The 24,444-nt window shown below is 38.9% G+C and overlaps 2 protein-coding genes across 3 annotated transcripts; one reads left to right on the top strand and one right to left on the bottom strand.

Moving 5' to 3' along the window:
- Positions 1-13,132: 13,132 nt before the first annotated feature.
- On the top strand, positions 13,133-22,263 carry LOC112283108 (AMP deaminase). Of its 2 annotated transcripts, none has more exons than XM_024521436.3 (20): positions 13,133-13,355; positions 14,620-15,058; positions 15,497-15,747; positions 15,907-16,114; positions 16,614-16,792; positions 17,137-17,188; positions 17,498-17,625; positions 17,766-17,945; positions 18,132-18,199; positions 18,426-18,568; positions 18,810-18,871; positions 19,195-19,308; positions 19,510-19,650; positions 19,828-19,980; positions 20,376-20,429; positions 20,594-20,704; positions 21,020-21,193; positions 21,291-21,371; positions 21,507-21,605; positions 21,753-22,263. In XM_024521436.3, exons 2-20 carry the CDS (start codon positions 14,704-14,706, stop codon positions 21,819-21,821), a joined length of 2,622 nt encoding a protein of 873 aa, XP_024377204.1. In that variant the 5' UTR covers positions 13,133-13,355; positions 14,620-14,703; the 3' UTR covers positions 21,822-22,263. The 2 variants fall into 2 exon arrangements, with proteins under 2 accessions (XP_024377204.1, XP_090107035.1); XM_090250909.1 differs by lacking the exon at positions 13,133-13,355 and adding an exon at positions 13,722-13,739.
- A 430-nt stretch (positions 22,264-22,693) lies between these two features.
- LOC112283109 (uncharacterized) lies at positions 22,694-23,882 on the bottom strand. Its single transcript, XM_024521439.3, has one exon. The coding sequence runs from the start codon at positions 23,583-23,585 to the stop codon at positions 23,022-23,024; it is 564 nt and encodes a 187-aa protein (XP_024377207.1). The 5' UTR covers positions 23,586-23,882; the 3' UTR covers positions 22,694-23,021.
- Between the last annotated feature and the right edge of the window lie 562 nt (positions 23,883-24,444).

Below are 24,444 nucleotides of genomic sequence, written 5' to 3'. Positions count from 1 at the left end.
TAAGCTACAATATTCTTGAGATCTTATTGGACTAACAAGATTATTGCAAACAGCTTTTTATGCAATCTTTCATCTTTTGCTCTATGACTAGAGGCTATGTATATATAATATTATTCATAATATTTAATATAGTTGCAAAGGTAATCAAAGAAATTTAGATTGGAGTTGATTGTCTATATTTATCAAATCTTTATTTGAACATTAGCATCTTGTAGATATGTAGTACTCATGACATATATTAATAGGCACCATTCTTCTATCTATACTTCTACTTAATATCAGATTGGATAATGGTCAAAATACAAGCTATTGCTATGGATCTAATAATTATTATAAGTTTTAATTTAAGTAATTTTTTTTCAAATATAGATTGTATTAAGTCTAGCTATGAGTCATCTTCTATTTTGATGATAACTATTTTAGCTGTAACATATATTACTTAATGCCAAGAATGGATCTTTAATACCCTAATTGGGTATTAGTTTCAAAAAAAAATGCATTGCTTGTCTTTAAATATTATTATATTATTTCTATGTAATTTATTACACCACCTTTTAATAAAATTTTAATTTCTAAGAATAATCTATTTATAGTCTTAGAACAACTTTATGAGTAATTTCTATTAAAAGATATAATACTTTGGACATATATGGAAAGTATACATATTAAGGATTACAATATTTTCTCTCATTGTTCCACTTAAGATTAGCTATTGAGCTTGTTCCAACCTTCATTGGTGGCTCAAGCTCATAAAAGAATAAAGCCGGAGAAAAAATCAAATACTCACTCTTCTACATCTTGCTCCATTGATATTTTGGATGTTATTATATACAATTTTTGCATCAATATCATAAAAGCGGACCATTGGCAAAATCTTCTTATGAAGATATAATGGATGATGTGCTCATAATAAAGTATAGCATGCCATGGTGTTAGTATAGTCATTGTGCTTTATAGTTTTTGAAGGTATTTTTAATTTGATTCTTTTATGTCATAGTTTGAATAGATAGCCATGGTGGAAGTAATGATTTAGATATCTTATTTTAAATTCTTTGGTCTTTCAATCACTTGTAAAAAATTGATAATAGATGTATTGAGATATTATGACTTATCTGCCTTAGAGTTTTTTTAGATGTCTTATAAAAATGAATTATCTCAATCAACCTATTTTTTATAGCAAAATATATTGTATATGGTGTTGCAAGGAATCTAGATATAGCTATACTAAGGACAAGTTCTGATATCAATTAAGAATCATTTCTACTATTAAGTTCATTGTTTGGTTAATATTCTTTCTTATTAAGCAATTATAGTTGCTCCACCATGTCTTCAGCTTAATCTTGATGGGAGGAAGGGGTCCCTAAATTCTTTCTTGTCTTTAATTTATTTTATATAATCTTTCTATTTCAATCCATTCCATTTCCATTATTTGCCAATTGATGAATTAATCTACTACTATCTAAGCAATTTTCTATTATACCAAAGATAATCAATAAGAGTGAGGTATGATAATTGGCATTGGTTTTGTTGAGCAACATTAAATTGATATGTTGTTATAATCAACTAGTAAGTAATGCACAATTCCAATGACTATATTCTTAATAGTAATTGTAAGATCATACATTAAGCCTATGGTGATTACCATAATTATTTTTTGATTTGTATTATTTCCATTTTAATATTCATTACTTAGAATTGAGCCTAGGTATTGCACAATATCTAGCACACTACTAAGAAATTTATTAGAGATAGTCTTAAAGGTGACTATCATAGATATACTGTGAGGGACATAGTCCTTAGAACCTTCTAGAGACAAGTTTCTAGAACCTTCTAGAGACAAGCTTCTAGAACCTTCTAGAAGCAAGTCTCTGGAACCTTCTAGAAGCTTCTTAGTTGGTAGAAGATGTTAGGGACATAGTCCTTAGAACCTTCTAGAGATAAGTTTCTAGAACCTTCTAGAAGTAAGTCTCTGGAACCTTCTAGAAGCTTCCTAGTTGGTAGAAGTTGCTTGAGAAGCTTCCTAAATAGGAGTATATATTGGAATCGAGGCTGAAGAGTTTTTCAGTCTCGACAATACATCTCTTGGAGCTCTAGCTCACCTCTCTGGTGTTGTTCTTGTATTCATCTGATTAATCTAGTTCTTGCCAGTTCTTCTTGAACTTCTTGGTAGATATCAAGTCTGTATTCTATGTCCATGACAGTTTGTCGAGACTTCACTCACCTCAGATATCAGAGCTAGTTTCTTCTTTGTTAGAGTATGGATTATCCCTCTGCTTGGAAGTGTACTAGCACTTTAGAGGTTGCGGATTACCCTCCTCTAAACTGATACTTCTTTTGTTACAATATTGGAGTCTTATTCTTCTTGGAGAGAGTGGATTACCCCTTTTCTTGAAGCTCTTAAGGCATTTTAGAGGTTGCGGAGTACCCTCCTCTAAACCAATATTGTCTTCTTGTAGAGTCATTTCTATCCTTCTCTTAGAATGGTCGGGGGTCAAGATATTAATATGACGGAAAGTTAAGAGTCCAAGTTAGATGCTATCATGAATGTCCTCGCTACGTTATCGCAAAGAACTGCAGAGATTGAAGGAGTCGTGGCAAGGCTTCATAATGATGGTGCATCTGGGATGGCACAATCTAGGTTGCACCAGCCTCAAAATTTTGTACTTAGAGAAGCAACTTTACCTCAGGTTTGACAAGCACCGCTGGTTCTACAACATAAGGAACCCCAAGTTAGCCTTTCGGACAAGTTCGATGGTACGCGTTCCAAGTTTCGAGGATTTGTCAACCAAATCAGGTTAATAACAACTTTACAGCCCGAACGCTATCCAACGGAGGAGTCACGTGTTGGGCTTGTTGGAACCTTACTTACAGGACAAGCTCTATCATGGTTTGCTCCTTTGTTTGAGAAACGATCGTCCATACTAAATAACTTTGAAACCTTTTTGGAGGCATTTGCGGAAGCATTTGGTGAATACGACAAGGTTCGATGGGCTACAACAAAGATCCGGTCACTACGACAAGGGATGCGTTCTACATCAGTCTATGCATCGGACTTCAGGCAATTAGCATGCGACATCAATTGGGACGAAGAAGCATTGATGGGTCAATTCTATTGGGGTTTAAGGGACGATGTGAAGGATTTGCTGTTAACTCTTCTTGATTCGTAAATGCTCAACGAAGCTATTAGCCAAGCTGTGAAGTACGATAACCGCCTATTCCAACGTCGCTAAGACCAACATTCAAGACAACATACGGTTCGCCACACCCCAACTATGTCGGCAAGCAACGTGAATTCACATTCAGAGGTAGAAGACATCCAAATTGATGCGGTACATATCAAATCTCTTACTCTAGAAGAAAAAAAGCGGCGTATGGAAGAAGGTCTATGCTTGTATTGCGGTGAAGAAGGCCACAAAGTTGGAAACTGCCCCAAGAAGCAAAATCGACGTATTATCAAGACTAGGGGCACATTTATTCAAGAAAACGAGGATGCCCAACCACAATAGGAACCGTGCGGCTGGACAGTGAAATATCGCAACAACAACCAGGTTCCTTTCTTTCCGCTCAACCTGCCCTTTATTTTACAATCCCTTTCCTTATTGGCCCTCAAAAACAGAGAACCTTAGCATTATTAGATTCAGGAGCATCTGCTTCTTTCTTAGACGAAGAATTTGTAAAGCGTCATAAGATCCCTTTAGTACAAAAATCCCAACCTGTTCACATTGAGGTCATAGATGGACGACCTTTATTGTCTGATAGTGTCAGCCATGAATCAGAACCTATAGAAGTGACGTTTAAAGACCATAGTAGTCATATTATTTTCAATATTATGAGAACTCCATCAAATCATGTTATTCTTGGTCTTTCCTGGTTGGAAAAGCATAACCTATCCATAGATTGGAAGTTGCGAAAGATGACCTTTCTCACAAAACCACCCAAGAGCAAGCCTTATAAAAAATCTCGAATAGAAAAATTCTTATTTATTGGAGCAAGAGCGTTTATAAGATTGTCTAAGGGAGACACATCGTTTGTCATTTATGCGGCTCCAACTACCGGGGAGAAGATCTCGACAACAAGTATACCGGAGCAATATAAGGATTTTAAAGACGTGTTTCAAAAAAAAAATGCCGACATGCTACCGGAACACAGACCATATGATTGCGCCATAGACTTATAAGAAGGAGTACAACCGCCTTTTGGCCCAATCTACAATCTATCGCAGATGGAGTTGGCGGAGTTGCGGAAGTACATCGACGAGAATCTAGCCAAGAACTTCATCCGTCATTCAAAATCGTCAGCTGGAGCACCCATCTTATTTGTGAAGAAGAAAGATGGCTCGTTGCAAATGTGCGTGGACTATCGAGGCCTCAACAAGGTAACAAAGAAGAATCGTTACCCATTACCCTTGATTTCTGGTCTCTTAGAACAACTTGGACGTGCAAGGATCTTTACAAAAATTGATCTAAAGGAAGCTTACAACCTCGTACGAATCAAGGAAGGAGATGAGTGGAAGACAGTGTTCCGTACAAGGTATGGCCATTTTGAATATAATGTCATGCCCTTTGGTCTTACCAATGCTCCAGCGGTCTTTCAACATATGATGAATGACATTTTTCGAGAATACCTTGACGATTTGTTGTCATCTATTTGGATGATATTTTGATATTCTCCAAAAATGAGGAAGAGCATGAAAAACACGTTCGTTTGGTATTGGAGAAACTATACGAGCGAGGACTATATGCCAAGTTGGAGAAGTGTTTATTTCACCAAATAGAGATGGAGTTTCTGGGGTTCGTTGCGACTACGGAAGGCTTGAAGATGGACTCCAAGAAGGTGGAAGCAATCGTATCCTGGGAGGTTCCGAAGACGGTTAGAGACGTACAATGCTTTCTTGGTTTTGCCAACTTCTATCAGATCTTTATCAAGAATTACTCTCAAGTTGCTGCTCCTCTCACTCGGTTGACATGCAAGGATAAGCTGAAATGGGGACCTCTAGCAGAGAAGGCGTTTCAAAATCTGAAGACTGCATTTACTATGGCTCCAATCTTGGTACATCCAGACTTTACAAAGGCCTTGTATTTTGAAACTGATGCTTCGGATTTTGCTTTGGGAGTTGTACTTTCACAAATGGGAGAAGACAAGAAGCTCCATCCGGTTGCATTCTATTCTCAAAAGTTCTCTGCTGGTGAAATCAATTATGAGATCTATGATAAGGAACTTCTTGCTATAGTGGATTCTTTCCAAGAATGGCATCACTTTCTTGAAGGAGCTGCACATCCAGTGACCATATACACAAATCATAAGAATTTGGAGTATTTTATGTCGACCCGAGTTTCTAAATCGACGTCAAGCTCAATGGAGTATGTTGCTATCTAGGTTTGATTTTATTATCACTTATCGACCTGGAAAGCAGCAAGGACTATCTGATGCCTTGTCAAGGAGATCGTATCTTGTACCAAAGGCTGGAGAAGCAACGTTTGATCAACAATGTATGACATTGTTGAAGCTAGAGCAATTTCAGCTTTGCGCTACTATTATGCCAATTGATGCTGACTTCCTGAATTAGATACGTGCCGTAACCATTGAAGATCCAGTAGCCATTGATATTAAGCAGCGTGCCAATGACGACAAGTTCAAGGTGGAGGGAGATCTTTTATATTTTGAAGAGCGGTTATATATCCCAAAGGGACCAGCACGACTCCGAGTTCTTCAATCTCGCCACGATTTTCCAGCTGTGGAACATTTTGGATTCAACAAGACCTTGGAGCTTATTTCTCGAGATTTTTGGTGGCTCCAAATGTGGAAGGATGTGAAAGATTTTGTCCTCTCCCGTGACATCTGTTCAACATCTAAGAATCCTCGGCATCGCCCTTATGGACTCCTACAGCCATTGTCGATTCCACGTCGACCATGGTCTTCAATTTCCATGGACTTCATCACGGACCTGCCATCATCGAACTCATTTGATAGCATCTTTGTCCTGGTAGATCGGCTTACAAAAATGGCGCACTTTGTCTCTTGCAAGAAGACATCGTCCAGTGAAGTCACAACAAGGCTCTTTCTTGATAATGTGGATCGATATCATGGACTACCACATGATATCGTATCAGATCAAGGAACCCAATTCGTATCAAAGTTTTGGAGATCTCTCTTTGAGATACTAAAGGTGGATATCAAGCTTTCTTCGGCTTTTCATCCTCAAACTGACGGTCAAATGGAACGGGTGAACCAAGTCTTAGAACAATACTTACGATGCTGCATCAACTATCAACAAGACGATTGGACCACATATCTGTCGCTAGCCGAGTTTGCATATAACAACACCCTCCATACGTCGACTCAATACATACCATTCTTTTTCAACTATGGATATCATCCAAAGCTTGATTTATTGAGTCCATCAACAAATAACAATCCAGCAGCTGAAGGATTTGCGAAACAACTATCAGAGCTTCAAAATACATTGAAGCTTCAATTACAATCCGCTCAAGAATCCTACAAGACGTTTGCAGATAGATTTCGGAATCAAGCACCTACTTTTAAAATTGGAGATAAAGCATGGCTTCTTGGACAGAATATCAAGACCAAGCGACCATGTGACAAGTTGGACTATCGAAGATTGGGACCATTTATCATCCAAAAGCAAATCAATCCAATGACATACCGTCTGGAAATACCAACTTCTATGAAGGTACATCCAGTCTTTCATGTTTCTTTGTTGGAGCCTTATCGAGAGTCATCTTTTCTTGGAAGAGTGCAATGTCCGCCACCTAGTATTGAGATCGAGAACCACGAGGAATACAAGGTTGAAAAGGTGCTGGATTCTTGGCGAAGGTGGGACAAGTTGGAGTATCTTGTTCATTGGTGCGGCTACGACATTAATGAGCAAATGTGGGAGCTAGCTAAAAATTTCACCAATGCGCCACAAAAGATACAGGAGTTTCATCAACAACATCCTCATAAACCTAAGCCGGTTCGACAATAGCTTCTTTCTGAAGCTTGTTCATCCAAGAATATAAGAAAGGGGGAGAGCACCACCAAAATTCGTAGTTGATGTAGTTATTTTCTCCAAGATAAAATAGAATTTTTTTCAGTAGCCAGAGTTTGGTCTTGTAATATGGATAGCCAAGAGATAGATATTATGCCAGTCAGATTATCTCAACCAACTAGTTCACGAAGGCAACCCCGAGATGAAGAACCACCTACACCACGACGACGACGGAAGATACCAAGTAACCGATCATTGGTGATTGTATTTGAGTCCGAGCCTGCTTACGATGGTCAACCAGAAGGCATATTTGCAGGACAATTTCACAATGAAGACACGGAAGTTCATGCTTGGTCAGAAGTTGAAGGAGTGGGCTACTACAGTTGGCTTCAAGGGCCGATGAACCACTTACCTCGTGAACAACAATTGGAGTTCATAGCAGACGTTATGCAACAGATCTTCATTTTCTTGCGTTGGTACTGATTGATAACAACATTGCTTCTCAGAGACCTCGAAGCTAAAAGAGGGGGTGATATTAGGGACATAGTCCTTAGAACCTTCTAGAGACAAGTTTCTAGAACCTTCTAGAGACAAGCTTCTAGAACCTTCTAGAAGCAAGTCTCTGGAACCTTCTAGAAGCTTCTTAGTTGGTAGAAGATGTTAGGGACATAGTCCTTAGAACCTTCTAGAGATAAGTTTCTAGAACCTTCTAGAAGCAAGTCTCTAGAACCTTCTAGAAGCTTCCTAGTTGGTAGAAGTTGCTTGAGAAGCTTCCTAAATAGGTGTATATATTGGAATCGAGGCTGAAGAGTTTTTCAGTCTCGACAATACATCTCTTGGAGCTCTAGCTCACCTCTCTGGTGTTGTTCTTGTATTCATCTGATTAATCTAGTTCTTGTCAGTTCTTCTTGAACTTCTTAGTAGATATCAAGTCTGTATTCTGTGTCCGTGACACATACATATTTACTTCAAAAATTATTTATATGATTAAGTAGAAGCATGTAAAAATAGATTAATTTTATAATATCTTTTAGAAAAGTTTTTTAGAAGCTTCATAGATGTTTCTTTGACTTTATACTTATTTGTAATTAATTGGTAGGCTAAAAACTTGGTCAAAAAATTAACCATATATCACATGTGTTAATAGCTTGTAAAACAAGTTCATTATGTGGCCCAGCCTTGCAAGTTAAGACATGTGTCTAACAAAGTCAATATGTATTGGAGGTCCTATAGCATATTACTACATAGGTCCTAGTTAGAGAATATATATGGAGAGAAGAGTAAAGACTTCTATACTCTTGTCAATGTCTTTTTAATCTTTAATCTTATTTCAAGATTTTTTATTATTCTTATCATTGGTAATAGCCATTCTAATTCAATATATTACCATGTTTGAATGATTTCATAGTCTTTTTGAGTGGCACAAGAGTATTTTAAAGTTTTTCTTGTTTTGATTCATATTCTTGACAGTGACCTAAATTAACATCTTCATACCAACTAGTCTTATAGGATTGAATTCTAAGATCCAAGGCTATAAAATATATGTTCTCTACTTAAATAAGTGAGGTGTCTGTAAAAGAAGCTTTAGATGGATGCTTCATCTTTGGTCAATACTTGAAAAAAACCATATCAGGTGATTCTAATAAATTTAAGTTCTTCTTTAAGGTCCACTTTAATAGAGTCCAGCCACACTTATATGATTCTTTGTAACTTCTTTCTGTCTACAAAATAAACAATGATTATGTACTACAAATGGTATTCCATTTTTTTTATTATCTTATTACAATCCAAGTTTGTTACTACCTCTTTTTTATTCACTAAAAAGCTAGTGGAGCTACAAAGTTTTTGACTTAGCATTATTTGAATAGAACAAATTGTGACATACCTACTTATGTTGGTCATTATAGCCACAAGCTCTGAGTCAAATTAGTCCTCTTGAGTTATTTTTGTTGCTTGTCAATTATCCTCTGATTGCATCAAAGTGATGGATGCATGTACTACTTGGACCTTTACTATGCTTACATATGATGCCATCACTATATAGCTGCTACAATTCCATATGCTCCTTGCTGAATTTGTTGATTGTACAACCTCAAGCTATAAGTTTGCATCACTTGTATTACATACTTCTTATTCCACAATATTCAATCCTACTAATAAGTAATATCAGAGTTATTAATCTTATTTATTAAATCCTAATTATTTTGTTCCATCCTATAATTTTTTATTTGTATATATGAATATTAATCAAAATTACAAATTCATAGAGTATTTTTACAATGGTGATTGAATGTGTAAAAAATTGCTCTTTGGACACTATATGTAATTGACACAAATTCTTAGTTGTGCTACGCACCAATGTAAGATTGCACTCTAAAGCCACATTGTATCTTCAATATCATGCATCGTATTAAGCAATTTATTTTGTAATATATATTTATATACTATGGTTTGGCTATTGATGTACATCCAATTAGAAAAATCAAAATATATAACTTCTTTTGTACTAAAAAGCCTAGCTAAAACTATGACATAGATCTTTTTTTTTTACTCTTAACTTTTACAAATTGAGTTGTTTTAACTCTCTCAATAGCCATAGTGATGGTTGAGACTATAGGCCTATTATATGAATTAAACCACCACCAGTCTTTTTAAAATTGTAATTTAATTGTAGAATCAAATTTTATCTTTTTTGTTCTCTCTCTCTCTCTCTCTCTCTCTCTCTCTCTCTCTCTCTCTCTCTTTCTATATATATAATTATATATATATCCTAAAAGATATTTCTTTATTATTTATACATTGTCCTTTTTCAATGTTCTTAGTTAATGCTTTGGATTGCTATAAAAGTACATATTATCTATAATAGATTATATAGCTTGCATGTAATTTGGAACCAAAGAAGAACTTGCCAAACTCTTAATAATTGAGGTGATTCATAAAATAACTATATTATAAAATAAGATGAATTTTAGATTATACCAAAATAAAAATCCCAACATAAAAGGGAACAATAAATGGTCATGCAAATAAACTCGTGCAAAAGAAGTATAATTTTTTTTTGAGATAAATTTGACTTTTTTTTATCATTATAGTTGGGGCCTTCAAATTCCATTAGATGTAGTACATCTTTGCACGTACATTGCTATCTTACATCAATTCAATCCATGTACTTCAAAACTACAATCTTATTGTTGGATTCTATACCACCTTGAATGTGTACCAATTTATTCTCATGAAATCTTCTTATTGTAAGAACTTCACAAAAAATACATGTATGATAGCTTGCATATATAATATCATGCAATAATATGTATACATGATGCATTCACATGCATATACAATGTCTCATAATATGAGTAAAACATTCTCACATATGTCAAGGTCTTATAAATTAACAAGTTATATTAAGTTTTGATGAAAATAATGATGATTGAATGATGCATACAACTAATCAGAGATGATTTTTGTCTCTTCTTGTTTATCTTATTGATTTTTTTTCCTAATTTATTTTATATATATATATATATATATATATATATAAGAAAATATTAAATTGATCCACTTAACAAAACTATTATTACAACCTTCATCTTCCATCTTTATTATAGTTTTTTTTTTTTTTTTTTTTTTTTTATGTCAATGTTCTTCTCTCATCTCCTCTCTTTTATCCTCTATCGATCCTTTTCTCTATTATGCATCGCATATTGGACACAACTCATTTATATACATTACTTGTTCAAATCTGTGCTATTTTGCATTGCATTGTGTATTTTCTTACATTATAGTAGCTCATGGTCCCATGCCATTGTTTCTATTTAAGAAGTAGGCTCATTTTGATTCATATCTTACTTGTTGCAATCTTTAATTTTTATTTGTATTTATTTAGTTTTGACTTTGGACTTTAATTTTTGTACTTCTATGCTTGGATTTATAATCAATAGACTTGAGTTGTTGGCAAAAACAAGACAATTCTTGATCTTAGTTTTGGATGTGGTCAATGTAATCCGTTATTGAAAGAAAATATTGAAGAAGCAACATGTAGTGGAAATAGTTGTGCAAAAGAAAAAAATGAAAGCAATAATATTGGTGTTCTATAAAGAAGTGTACAATATATTTTTGGAGTTTCTTCTCCTTTTTTTCCTCATTTTTATCAAAGCTTTTCTTAGCAATTAATTTGAAAAGATTAAATAGTAATTTTTTTAAGAAATTAGATATAAGCATGGCAATAAGGAAATTTGGATGTTGATTCGTTTTTATAGATCAAGAAAAAAATTGAGAAAAAAATTGATATTTTATTTATTTATTTATCTAGATTCTACTCTTAGAGCTTTGGAATTGTTTTGTAAACATTAGTAGTTTTATAGACATATATATTATAGAATTTTTTTGAACTCAAGAAAGAAGAATTTAATGAGTTAAATTTATAACTTAGTACAATTTCATACTTAGTTTATAGTAGAACAATGGTTCATTTTGAATACTTTAAATGTTTAAATGGCCTAAAGAGTGATTGTAGAATTGCTAGGAAGTTGTAAGATCATCAAAGTAAATATAAACATGAAATTATTACAAGCACAAGTAGTATAGATCATTTACATACTAAATCATGACACATAATCAATTAATAGGGTTGCCACAAATCAATGGTTGGTACAATTTCAAAACTTATATGTGGCTTTGGTTCAATTGTGACTTTGAGGCTCAAACAATGGAATCACATTTAGTTTTCTTTGATTACTCTGCAAGAAGCCATGTAATACCTTTGAACCTTTACTTGAGATAAGACAGTTCTTTAAAAACATAACTATTGGATGACAAAATCTTTCATGAAGTCAACTTACTTATTCAAGGAACTTGAGATAGGGGCTAGGAATAGAGATGAGAATTGAGAGATGGGAGGAATAAGGAACTAGCATAAAGAACAAAGATGGAGGGAGGGAAGAACAAGGGTATGAAATGGGGGATGTTAGGTGGATTGATTTAGTAGAAGCTAGGGTCAATTACATACATACATACATATATATATATATATATATATATGAAAAAGAAAAGAAAAAATCATCTAATGAATTGCTCAAAGTATTTAGACCAAAGTGTTTGTTCAATAGTTTGATGAATTTAACAAGTTATCATAAAATCGGATATTGCAGTATTTTGTTTTAATATTTTTTTCTGACACACTCCACCCAAAATATAGGTTGAATATACTTTTCTGAGAGAGAACACAGAAGTGCAATGCTGGAGGAAACACTTAACAATAATAAGATGTAGTATGTACAAAAAAGATGTATTTTCAAACATTAAATATCTATTTTAAGATTTAAATTTGAAAACCCCGTATTTATGATGAAAGGTAATGTTACATAAATAAATAAATAAATATGCTCTTGCTCATGAACTGCATACAGAATGAAAGACGGGGTTCTTTCAGATGTACAGAGTGAGTCATCCTTCGTGGAGTGGCTACCCAATAGCAGGCCCTGATTTGTAGAGAAGGGAAAGGTATTAAATAGAATGTTCATTCCTGATACCCCAGCAGCATCTTGTGATTGACTCTGAAAGCTCATCTTTCCCTTTCCGATCATTTTGGATATATGCAAGCAAGCAAGACCATGCACAAGGCCTTACTTACTTCCACCAGGGTTCAAATTCAAAGCCCAGTCAGTGCAGTGCGTCTTGGGAATGGTGGTGGTCAAAGGCTTTGCTATTCACGCCCACCCACAACCAGCGCTCTTTATATCTTTCGTCCCACCCATCAATCTATCTACCTAATTCTATCTATCTATCTCTACAGTGGGGGAAGGCACGATTTTATCTCTCAATAGTGCAAAAGTCTCGTGGCAGCCAAGTAGTCCCACTGGATGACGACGAGGAGCAGGATGGTGACATGTATGCCAGATCGTCACGAACTCTGCACAGCTCTAAGAATGCGTCGACGGCATTCGTCCGTTACCTGGATGGACGGATGGACGTATGGACGAAGCGTTTCGTTGGAGAGCAGTGGCTCTGATCCATCCATCCATCCGTCCATCCAGTTATTCATCCATCCTAATACTACTACTGTTCATACTGTTCCGATTGTTGCTGCTCTCCTCCTTGATCGTATTCGAGGGGTGATCCCCCCCCCCTCCCTGCCCTGCCCCTTCCCCAGTCTGTCGTTCGTTGTAAGGGTCACGCGGCCCTTCTCTCTGTCTCTCTGTTTCTCCCTGTTTCAGGCGATCTGTTCCTTGCCTTCACTCACTCACTCACTCACTCAGTGTGATCTATCCCCCCCCCCCCCCCCCCCCCCCCCCCCGGGGTGGAGTTTGTGAATTATTCTGTCTTTCTGCGCATTCCGTCCAGCCTCACTCGGGTCGACAACGTCTGGGTGTGTGCCTCTCCTCCTTCTCCCCCGCTCTCTCTCTCCCTGCTCTTTTTCTAAGGGGCTGGCATTTCTATTACCAACCTTGTTGCCGCATTTAGTCGCTGGTTCTGTAGCTCTCCATTGGGTTCCTTTATGGAGGCTCACAGCAATATGCTTTGGGATCATCCGACGGATTGTTGGTGATCTGGTTGTTGGAAGGCCAGCTTGAATCTTGGGTGACTAACATATCATGAGTTTGTTTTATTGATTTCTACTTCTTCTGCCTCTTCTATTTGGTAAGATTGTGGAATGACGTGGGTTTTAGGTGTGGGAATCATTTGAAGTTATTCATTGGAATATTTTTTGGGGGTGAATTTTTCGAGACACAGCTGCTAGAATTCTGTCGTGGTGAGTATCGGCGACGTGTTGCATTGATCATTGTTTGTCAGTTTTGACGAGTTTTGATGTGATCTCTCTGAGGGGTGAGGGTCGTGCGGGGCATGATTATGGGAAATTTTGTTCGCTTCTCCCTATCATCGGTTAGCCTCCCTTACAATTTAGAATTTTAGTACTTTGTTCTGGGCTGAATCTTGCAGGTAGTATTTTGATTGCACGAGGACCTTATCAGGTTCTGGTTGGTCGCCTGCGGTCATGACTCTGTGGCGTAACCCCTTGGCAGTCTAACGCCGCTAGTGCGTTCATCATGAGATGATTTACGACATTTTGAAGTTCTTACTGCATTGAATTTATGAATGTAACGAGAACAATTCGTGGTCTATTGAGCGGAGGGGGCTGAGCTCAGCTGGAGGCATGGGATTAGGGTTGCGGATTATTTGTGCAACGAGGCTCGTTAGCTGGATCAGGGCGTTGGTGTTCTTAGATCGTTTTGTTGATGGAGGCAATTCTAGGAAATCATTTCCGGCTTTGCGTGATTGTGAGTGTTAGGTTAAAATTAGGTTTGTTATCGGCATTGCCGAGCAAAGTGATATTTTTTCTCCTTCAACAATGGAAAAATTGACTACGATCCTGATCGTCTATCTGAAGACTTCTCCGAACTTCATCTTGTTGGCTACTCATGACTTGGGCTCTCTAAGCATATTGATACGTGGATTTGAATGTACATGGATTCGTTTGCTGAATCTTTCCTTCCATTGTCCTGTAATGGTGTAGTCGCGAGTTCTAAGTTCTCATGTGAAAGGTGTTTGCCAGCTAGATACGAAGGTGAATCGGAAACTCTTATGTCATTCTGAACATTTGGCCTGGGTTGTCTCCTCCTGCTCGATTGCAGGCTTGCGCATGGGTTCACACTGTGGGTGAGACGTCAGATTAGGTGCATCTCAGTTTGTAAACAAGCTCTGTTCAGTTCCTAGGGATGGAGAACTCATCAGCCACGCATGCGGCCTGGTTGTCGCTGGCCGTAGCAGCTATGGTGGGAGCCACCGTAGCCGCCGCATCTTCATACATGTTGCACTGTAGAAGTTTGGAACGTCTACAATCACAACGGATGCTAGATTTCGGGGAGCACAGGAGGCGAAGGCCCGGCTCTCAACAGAGAAGAGTCAACAAAGATCTCGGCAGTTCAACAGTTCCTGAGCTTATGGCACACGACAATGTCAAGTCGGTCTTGAACTCTTCGTTGCCGCCCACTAGCATGGCAAAAGGGGGATCATCCGATTCCGTTAGTACTATACCTCCCGGCCTCCCCCGAGTTAAAACTCGAAAAGAAGGTAGGTGTTCAATTATCTTTTAACACATGCATTCTTCGGTGTTCCTATTGTGTTCATTAGCAGTGACACAGCACTATCATCTCAAGGATTTCTTAAGGTGTTTTCCTCAAGCTTCTCTTGCGCCTGGCACTTTTATGTGTGCTATTGTCTTTGTTCTTTCTCCAAGTGCTATGGACTGGGTTTGTTAGGATTTTTTGGATTAGCTTCGCAATGTCTGCCCTTACTCTTTCAGTCTAATGCGTATTCCTTTGATTCTAGTGGCTAGATCTTCTTTTTTGATTGTGTTTACTGCTTCGCACAAAAGCCTTTCTTGACCTTGTGCAGGGAAGCATTTGCATGGGGGTACTCTCTGCGGTTGCACAAGTTTCAACTTGCCCCGGTTTTGTATTTCAAGTATGTATGTTAGATCCTAACTATGGTGTATTGCTGCTTGCATAGGTGGAACGCAGCCGACGGCCCTTGCGCGACGTCCACCAAATCCCTCTATGAATCCTGCCACTTTGATTCGCCCCTCCTCTCCAAGCTCTCCTGTTGGAGCGGGGCCCTATGAAAGTGTGGAAGGCTCAGCAGAAGAGGACCATCTGCTGGAAAATGGCGAGGAGGATACTTATGATGGAGATTTTGACGATGACAATGATACTAATGATGACATGATTGCTGATGGCGAAAGAAATGGTGGATCTGAGATGGTGAGTTCACGTTTTCTATTGCATGCATCCCAAGAGATATTAGACTGTTCCGCCATGTGTTCAATATGTTAACCAACCCTTTCGTTCATGTCTTTAGAGCAATTTTTGTGTTGGTCATTTTTTCAACGGAAGGTTCACTCTATTAACGTGGTTGCGCAGGTGGAAGGACTTGTGCGACCTCAGTCCCCCAGTGCAGAGAATGCGGTACTGAAAGCCGCCGCTGATAAATCAGCTGCTAACTTGATACGATCTCACAGCATAGCTGGGGATCTGCATGGTATTCACGCTCCAGATCCTGTTGCTGCTGATATTCTTCGCAAGGAGCCTGAGCAAGAGACTTATGTTAAACTGAATGTTTCCCCCATAGGTACTTCCTCTGTCCCAGTCAACAGAATGGCTTAATCTTGTGCATGCAAATTATAGATTATCTTCTTCAGTTGCTCTATTTTTTCTCTCCACTGCGTATAGGTTAATGGCACACTCTTAAAGAATCATTCTCTTAGACCTTCTCTAAACCCTCTCTTTCGTTTTCACTAGGGTCCCCCATCTCAGAATCCATTGAACATATTCTATCCAATTGAACGGACACAAACTCTTTGAAGCAGAGTAAGATGGGGTTCGCATACTGTTGAGATGGTTTTTAAGAAGATTACTGGCTAACTAAATGGTCTCTGGGTCTGTGTGGTATTTACTTTCCTGTGCATCCAAGCTCTTTACAACGCAATCTGATCTGCTTCCTTGAGTTAGTTCCTAGGTAATTACTGTCAAGCAACCCTGGGATGTCATTGTAACTAAACATCTATTCAACCTCTTGATGACATAGACTTAGGTCTTTGAGGATTAACTTTGTTTGGCATGGTATGTAGAGGCGCCTTCTGAAGAGGAGGAGGAGGTGTGTAAATATATGCATGAATGTATGGCTCTACGAGACAAGTATGTGTACCGAGAGAAGACCCCCCCGTGGGTAAAGGAAGAGATTATAGACTCTGACACCCCAAAGCCAAATCCCGATCCTTTTTACTACCGACCTGAACCAGCTTCCTCGGTATGTGTTTCTTCAAGGCTTTTTCTTTATGGTGATAATTTCTGTTGCACTTGGTTTTCCCATTTCAATTCTGTACTTTCACTAACTCTTTTCTAATACTCACCACTCTGGTATTAAAACGATATCTTCATGTAGTGGACCTCAATTCTGTTTCCATGAGGTTCAACTCTTGTTTCTCTTGTGGAGCTGGAAATTATCTAGGATCACTGGTCTGACACCCTTCTAGTGTCGTAAGAGAGCATTTTATATAATCAGACTATCCTTGGCCTCATGTCTGTCTCGATTATCCTATGACACTTCGTTTAGGATTGTCTGATTTTGTTTTGTTCATATCCGGTGCACAGCATACGTATGAAATGGTGGATGGTGTTTATCGAGTCTATGCACCCAATGAACGTAAGTCATGCTTTTCAACTTTTACAGACTTTGACACGACGTGTAGGAGTAGCATTCTCATGAATTTTGTATTTGTATTTGTATTTTTTTTGGAATTCTGCTTTTGATTAGTGACTGAATTTTTCTAAATTTTGCTGAGTCTGACACTTCTTTCGATATCCTCGCATTGTTCACTAGCAAGATATCTTTATTTATAGCATCGAGCTTTCCGGGTATGAAACTATATTTGTTGACTACTATCACAATATTGAGCTGCTTTGGATCATCGCGTAACGCGTAAGATGACGACAACATTGTTTGTGGTTGCAGCGCAAGTGGAGCTCTTTCCAGTGCATGATGCCACGACTTTCTTTACTGATATGCACCGCATACTGAGGATTGTTTCGCTTGGCAACGTCCGGACTTTGTGTCATCATCGTCTCAAACTACTGGAGCAGGTCAGTTTGCACGATTTCCCCCTTGACATTGAGTCACGCACTGCTTTTTGGACCACTACTTAGAAACACGCTGGTGTTGTACTTTTAGAAACGTACGTGGTGTGAAATTACTTTACTGTTTTTTCTTGTGAGTTCTGCAGAAATTCAGTTTGCACCTGATGCTGAATGCGGACCGTGAGTTCCTTGCTCAAAAAAGTGCGCCTCATCGAGATTTTTATAACGTGAGGAAAGTCGACACACACGTGCACCATTCTTCATGCATGAACCAGAAACATCTTCTGAGATTTATCAAATCCAAACTACGAAAGGAAGCTTCTGAGGTAAAACTAGTATGCTATATTTCAAGGCAGTCATGCATGCCCGGTTGCCATGATGATAACTGAAGTGACCATTTCATATCTTGATAATATTTGCGTTTTATAAAAGTTATCAGCTTAATCCTCAAAGGTACCGAAGTATTAGATTCTTGTTGACTCGTTTTGACAACTCGATTGATGTATGACCAGGTTGTCATCTTTCGCGATGGAAAGTATCTTACTCTGCGGGAGGTGTTTGAGAGTCTAGATCTCACCGGGTGCGCAATCTTCACCTTTAATTCACTCATTTCTGTTCTCAACCATTGTTACGAATAACATTGTTTTATGATTGATTCCTTCTGTGTTACTCTGCCTTTGATGTTGTAGTGATTAATTTGAAGCTGTCAATTTGTAAATCATTTTTCCAAAATAACACATTTTTATACCTTAATGCTGTTAAGTGGTTAATGCGTGTACTGTATTGGTATTTTGTGTACATTTCAGTTATGATCTCAATGTCGATTTGCTGGATGTCCATGCTGACAAGAATACATTTCACCGATTCGACAAGTTCAACTTGAAGTATAATCCTTGTGGCCAGAGTAGGCTAAGGGAAATATTCCTAAAGCAGGACAATCACATCCAAGGTAACGCGTCTTTCAGGGAAGTCCTCAGAATTAGTTTGAATCTACATGCTTGCGATGATGTGAAATCACTCACAATTATTCGAATGATGTTCACTTTTGCTCGATTTAAATCAAGATAAGAGTTTCAACCGTGTTCTTCCATTCAGTAATCAACGATTGTTAATGATTGATAACTTCGATTTCTCTTTGTAGTCTCGATTAAGTATATCGACTAAGTGCTACTTGTGGTATCCTGATACAGGACGCTTCTTAGCAGAGTTGACTAAGGAAGTTTTCTCAGATCTTCAAGCAAGTAAATATCAGGTGTGTGAACTATAAAAAGAGAGATGGATGCATGTGTAAAGTACTTGGTGATTGTTACTTGGAACAGTTCACATCTGTTGAATAGATGTTAGAGTTTCCACTGATTCTTCGATTAGTCATAGTGCACCTAAATGAGGGTGCAGTTAAGATGTTCATGAGAGTTCTTTTGTCCAGAGAGTCACAGCAGGTTTTTTCGATGATCCGAATCAACACTTAGAGATGTTGAAAACCTCCTGTCTATGTTGCTAGTACTCTTTATCTTTAAAACTAAAATCCTTCCACTTGCAAAGAATCATGACGATATTTGTCTGTTCGTTGTGTAGATGGCTGAGTATAGGATATCAATTTACGGAAGGAAGAAGAGTGAGTGGGATCAACTGGCCGATTGGATTGTTCACAATAAGCTGCACAGTGAGAACGTCACTTGGCTTATTCAGGTGATTCTCATTTCTTATGCATATTTTCGGACAAATTACTACTAGAAGAAAGAAATGAGAATTTTTTTGAATATTTAAATGTAATTGTCGTGAATACTTTGAACGATGTCTATTTAAACCTTTTACGTAAATGGTCTGCAGTATTTCAGGTCTTACTCCTAGTTTTATACTCACATGGTCTTTTTTTCTTCTTCCATGCAGTTACCAAGGCTGTACAACGTGTATAAGGAAATGGGTATTGTGCAGTCTTTTGAGACAATCCTGGAAAATGTGTTCGCTCCTCTGTTCGAGGTTTCTGTGGATCCCTCCTCTCATCCACAGCTTCATGTCTTACTCTCGATGGTTGGTCAAAAGCAAAACCAAACCCCCAGCGTCATGCGTCTTTTCGTTTACATTCTTGTCCGCTTTCTCCAACTGGATACGATTTGCTTTTGTCGCGTATTGGTCGAAATAACCTGATAATTTGCTTTCCCATTGGGTTTCAATCCTTCTTTCATGCATTTTTTGTTAAATGAATAGGTTGTTGGATTCGATATGGTGGATGATGAGAGCAAGCCTGAAAGGCGGCCAACGAAGCACATGCAACCACCTGCGAAATGGGATAATCCTTTCAATCCAGCTTATTCATACTGGGCGTACTACGTGTACGCCAATCTCTATGTCCTCAACAAGGTACTGCATTCTCGACTAGATACTTTAAAGGGAAATTACGAAGTCTTGACATAACCTGATTCTTTAATGCAAGCAGGGTCAATATGTTTTGCAAGATCGTTTCACCACTTCCTTTTGAATATCTGTCCTTTGCTGCGTTTATTGTATTTTTTGGAGATCATTGTTTTACGATATATCATTTGCATCATGATAGGAATTGTCATACTATTTCTCGGGAGATTACTACCTCATTTGAGATTTGTGTTGTCGTTCCGTGGCCGGATTCTGGGTTTTGTATTGTTGATTTTGTTGGATGTTTTTAGGGTCGGCTTAAATAAATTATCCATTTAATCGTCGAATATGAGTCCAAGTATGAAACATATTGTATTGAATTTGACCATATTGTTTTGTGGCAGTTGAGGGAATCCAAGAACCTTTCAACTATTAAGTTCCGACCACACACTGGAGAGGTAAGAACAAAATGGCTTGCTTGAATTTGTGTCAATGCGATGGTATTTTCAGAAAGCATGCTATTTGTCCATGTAAATTACTGTGAAATTTTGTTTGAGGTACGCACATCAAACATTGGAAATTTAGTTGTTGGATGGACTGGATACTGATGTGATTGTTTCAGGCTGGTGATTTGGACCATTTAGCAGCATCCTTCTTGGTGGCACACAATATTGCGCATGGAAACAATCTGCGTAAAACTCCTGGTCTACAGTATCTTTATTACCTTGCCCAGGTTTTCTTTCTTTTTTCTTTTTCTTCTAGGACTCAGAACCCTATGGTTCTTTCATCACTTTTGGCTTGCAAGTGCCCAGATCACATCCATTAGACAAAGTAACTATATCTGATGAAAGATGTGAATCTAAGTTTTCTTTTAAAATTTATTGTTTTATTTCAATGTATTTTATTGACCTCGTTTTATTTGTATCAACTCACAGTAACCACTTCAGTTCAATGCCGCTGTCATAAACAATCATTCAACTGTCTATGCTGGCTTAGTTGTATCCATATTGTTATCTCATCCATTTTCTACGGTATGGTCTATTTGCAGATTGGATTGGCCATGTCTCCGCTAAGCAACAATTCTCTTTTCCTAGACTATCATCGCAACCCTTTTCCTATGTTTTTTGCCCGAGGTCTGAATGTATCGCTCTCAACCGATGATCCTCTACAAATTCATCTTACTAAAGAGCCTCTTGTTGAAGAGTACAGCATTGCAGCACAGGTGACGCCTCTGTCCGATCTGTTCTTGCCGTATCTGACTGAATTCCTAATTTTTAGATCATATTTTCATTAATATCATACATTTTTCTGTGTATCAGGTGTGGAAGCTGAGCTCCTGTGACCTCTGTGAAATTGCACGCAATTCTGTTTATCAATCGGGTTTCAATCATAGAACAAAGGTATGTCCTCTTCCTAATTGATTTTAGTGCATTGTCACGTCAGGCTGGTTCTTTACAAGATTTATTCAATCCTGTAGATATGGTGATTGGCGTAAATTTCACGTCGCTCTAACTATTCGACTCTGACTGATGCAGACACATTGGCTGGGGAAAAATTATTACAAGAGGGGTCCTGAGGGGAATGATATTCACAAGACCAATGTTCCTCATATGCGTGTGGAATTCCGTGATGAGGTAAGAATACTCTCATACTGCTTGCAGTACGTTTGTCTTCCATTACATGCGTCTCTGTTATTTTGCGGTATTCGTGTTGGCCGAATTATCTCAAATCAGTGTTCATGTTCTCTACTCATGTCAACCATTTGTATGTTTATCCGGCAGGTGTGGGTAGAAGAGTTGCAGTATGTGTTCTTGGGGCATGCCAAGATATCCGATGTGATACATCCTTGACTACTGCCTTGTTTTCCTCGACTCCCAGTTTTGGTATTGCTCTTGACGGGCCTCTCATTATTTCCCCTTGCGAGAAAATGCTTACCCCATCTTCCTTTGCACAAGGAGACTCAGATGCGGCTGCGATCAAGAAACTATGTTCTCATCCAAAAAAACACTCTTTGATGTAAGCAGAGTATACGCAAAGCTACGGCCATGGTATGGGTATTCATCCCGGCCGGCCGTTTGGAGGTGGAAGAGTTGGATGCCTATCCATCTCCCTTCATTAATGGAAACTTTAATTATTACATGGACGGAGACTACAAGAGAGATGTATTTCATACAAGATTGATTTGTAGGAAAGAGACGCTTTGGTTACAAATACATGTGTAAGCATCACGGGGGTGTGCTGCTTAATCCTCCATCCTGTGCATTATCTATAATAGTCACTGCATTCTGTCTCCTTCCTGTGTCATGGTGGAATGCTTTCAATCTGCAAATATTATCTTAAATCCTGCTTGTCAATGTTAAAGCTTCAAAAATAATTGAGGATTGCTCGTCCGCTCATATTCCTACTTTGATACAAGCAAAGAGATTGATGCTCACAAAGTTGAACTAGATAGACCAAATGTCTTCATAACCCCCTTGCAAGGCAGTCGTCCTTTATACACGCCAGGTTGAACGAATACACTCTGTATACTTCGGCAAAACGACTCCCTGAATCCCACCGAGGCGATTCTTGTTGCTGCTCACATTCCTGACCTGACTAACATCTTAGGAGCCCGGACAGCATATGTTGTTTACTATAAACACGTGTGCACGACAATGCAAGAAAGTGTGATTGAAAGACAGTCTCCAGGGGCTTTCAACTGGAGACCAAAATGAGGTGCATGGATTGACGATGTTAACAATCTCGTTTTGAGTTGTTATGTCATTTCTAATGTCTTTAAAGTCCAATGTACAATTCTTGTAGTCATGAGTTTTTGCCGCAGCAGCACCTCCAAAGGAGGCATCAACTATCTCTTCTCTGTGTACCTACGACTTTCACCTATATCAGAGGTCTTGCCAATGAATTAATTTCCAATGTATATGTTTCACTGTTGCCTTCACATCCAACTCTTTCGAAAACTTTGGCTTTGATTCTAGCTACAAACGGTGTAGATGCTAATTCGGAGGAGGCAAGGCTGTGAAAAATTGAACGTTTCTCGGACTAGTCCCTTGTCAGTAGACACAAGTGCTTGTGCCGCCCATGAGAGCCTCGAATTCTCTGAAATTGACCATCTGATCACCGTCCTCGTCCACGCACTCGATCATAGACCGACAGTCCTCCAACGAAACTTTCTCGTCACCAAATCCCACGAGGACGCGATGAAGCTCTTCAGCTGATATGTAACCATTTCTGTCAACGTCGAACACGTTGAACGCGGACACCATAGCTGCGTGCATACTATCTCCTGGCCCGTATTGGTGAATTTCCATGTTTGTGTCCATACCCATTGGGCACTCGGCAATGGCTCTCGCGTTTAAGTCAATGAATTCCTGGAGGTCGATGTAGCCATCACCATTCGAGTCTACGTCACTAATCAGCCTCGCCAATTCTGCGTCGTTCACCTTCTGCCCAAGTGAGCGCACGACCGTTCCCAGCTCCTCCTTGGAGATTTTGCCATCGCCATTCCGGTCAAAAAACTTGAATGAATCTGTTAGCTCTTGCACCAGATCAGGTGAGAGGTTCAGATTGAATCCCGCTGCTTTCCGGTTCATCGCGAATCCTGTCCTAGAATCCATAATCAAGTCCTTTCTGCTTACTTTCACAACAATTGCTGAACAGCGGGGCTACCCAATCCTCAATAACCCCTCGAGATCGAATCTAATTTCAACACCAGAATCAAAGATGACGGATCCGATTTCAACTGCCGAACACTCACATCACAAATAGTAATACCCTCAGAAGTAGGTGCATACGGGACCCTCAATCCAAACAGTCAATACAAGATCGTCGAAACACACATACCCTGATTCACCAACAAACCCCTCGGGAAGGATTGCCACAAAATTCAGGCTAAAAAATAGGAGGTGCTACGAGAAGTACTGACTGATCGTGGACCATCCCCCTCCAGTTCTTATACTCTGGACATCACGACTACGTGCTCATGTGGGAGAAATGCCTCGTGCCTGATTCGTTGAAACTGCCAAAACCCCCGAGCAACGAGTTGACCTTGGTCACGCTGAGTGGACCTGACAACTGTGAGGGATGTGTGACTGGAAGCCAGCCGAAAGTCGCCGGGGGCATTGCTGGGGCATTGGGGGGGGGGGGTGTGAGGAAGGAGAAAGAGGTGCGGAGCGAGTGAGATTTGGCAGGAGAGTCGACTTCTCGTCCCGCGTTGCTGCTGTGGCAACGCCATCCTAGCCCAAGTCGTAACGCCGATCGCGTGGCGTTCTAAGTCCGCAACAGCGACGACCAGCAACAAATGAATGAATGAACGATGAAGAAGAAGAAGATCGCATCGCATTGCAAAGGAAGGAGGCCGGCAAATCAATCAATCTCGCATTCACCCACACATCCATCCATTCTTCCCCGTGATCCCCCGCACACGCCTATCCCTCTCCCCCGGCACTGCCGACCAATACCCCCCCCAGCTCGGCA

This window comes from Physcomitrium patens, chromosome 6, assembly GCF_059467195.1.
Source record: "Physcomitrium patens ecotype Gransden chromosome 6, ASM5946719v1, whole genome shotgun sequence".
Lineage (NCBI taxonomy): Eukaryota > Viridiplantae > Streptophyta > Bryopsida > Funariales > Funariaceae > Physcomitrium > Physcomitrium patens.
The sequence above is the reverse complement of the archived record's forward strand: the minus strand, read 5'-3'. Positions and strand labels throughout refer to the sequence as shown.

Bases quoted from the DNA above. Each gene is read 5' to 3' on its own strand.
- LOC112283109 (XM_024521439.3), bottom strand. From the start codon at position 23,585: ATGGATTCTAGGACAGGATTCGCGATGAACCGGAAAGCAGCGGGATTC.
- LOC112283108 (XM_024521436.3), top strand. From the start codon at position 14,704: ATGGAGAACTCATCAGCCACGCATGCGGCCTGGTTGTCGCTGGCCGTA. The intron at 15,059-15,496 runs GTAGGTGTTCAA...CTGCTTGCATAG, and splicing joins AGTTAAAACTCGAAAAGAAG to GTGGAACGCAGCCGACGGCC. The intron at 21,606-21,752 runs GTAAGAATACTC...TTTATCCGGCAG, and splicing joins GTGTGGAATTCCGTGATGAG to GTGTGGGTAGAAGAGTTGCA.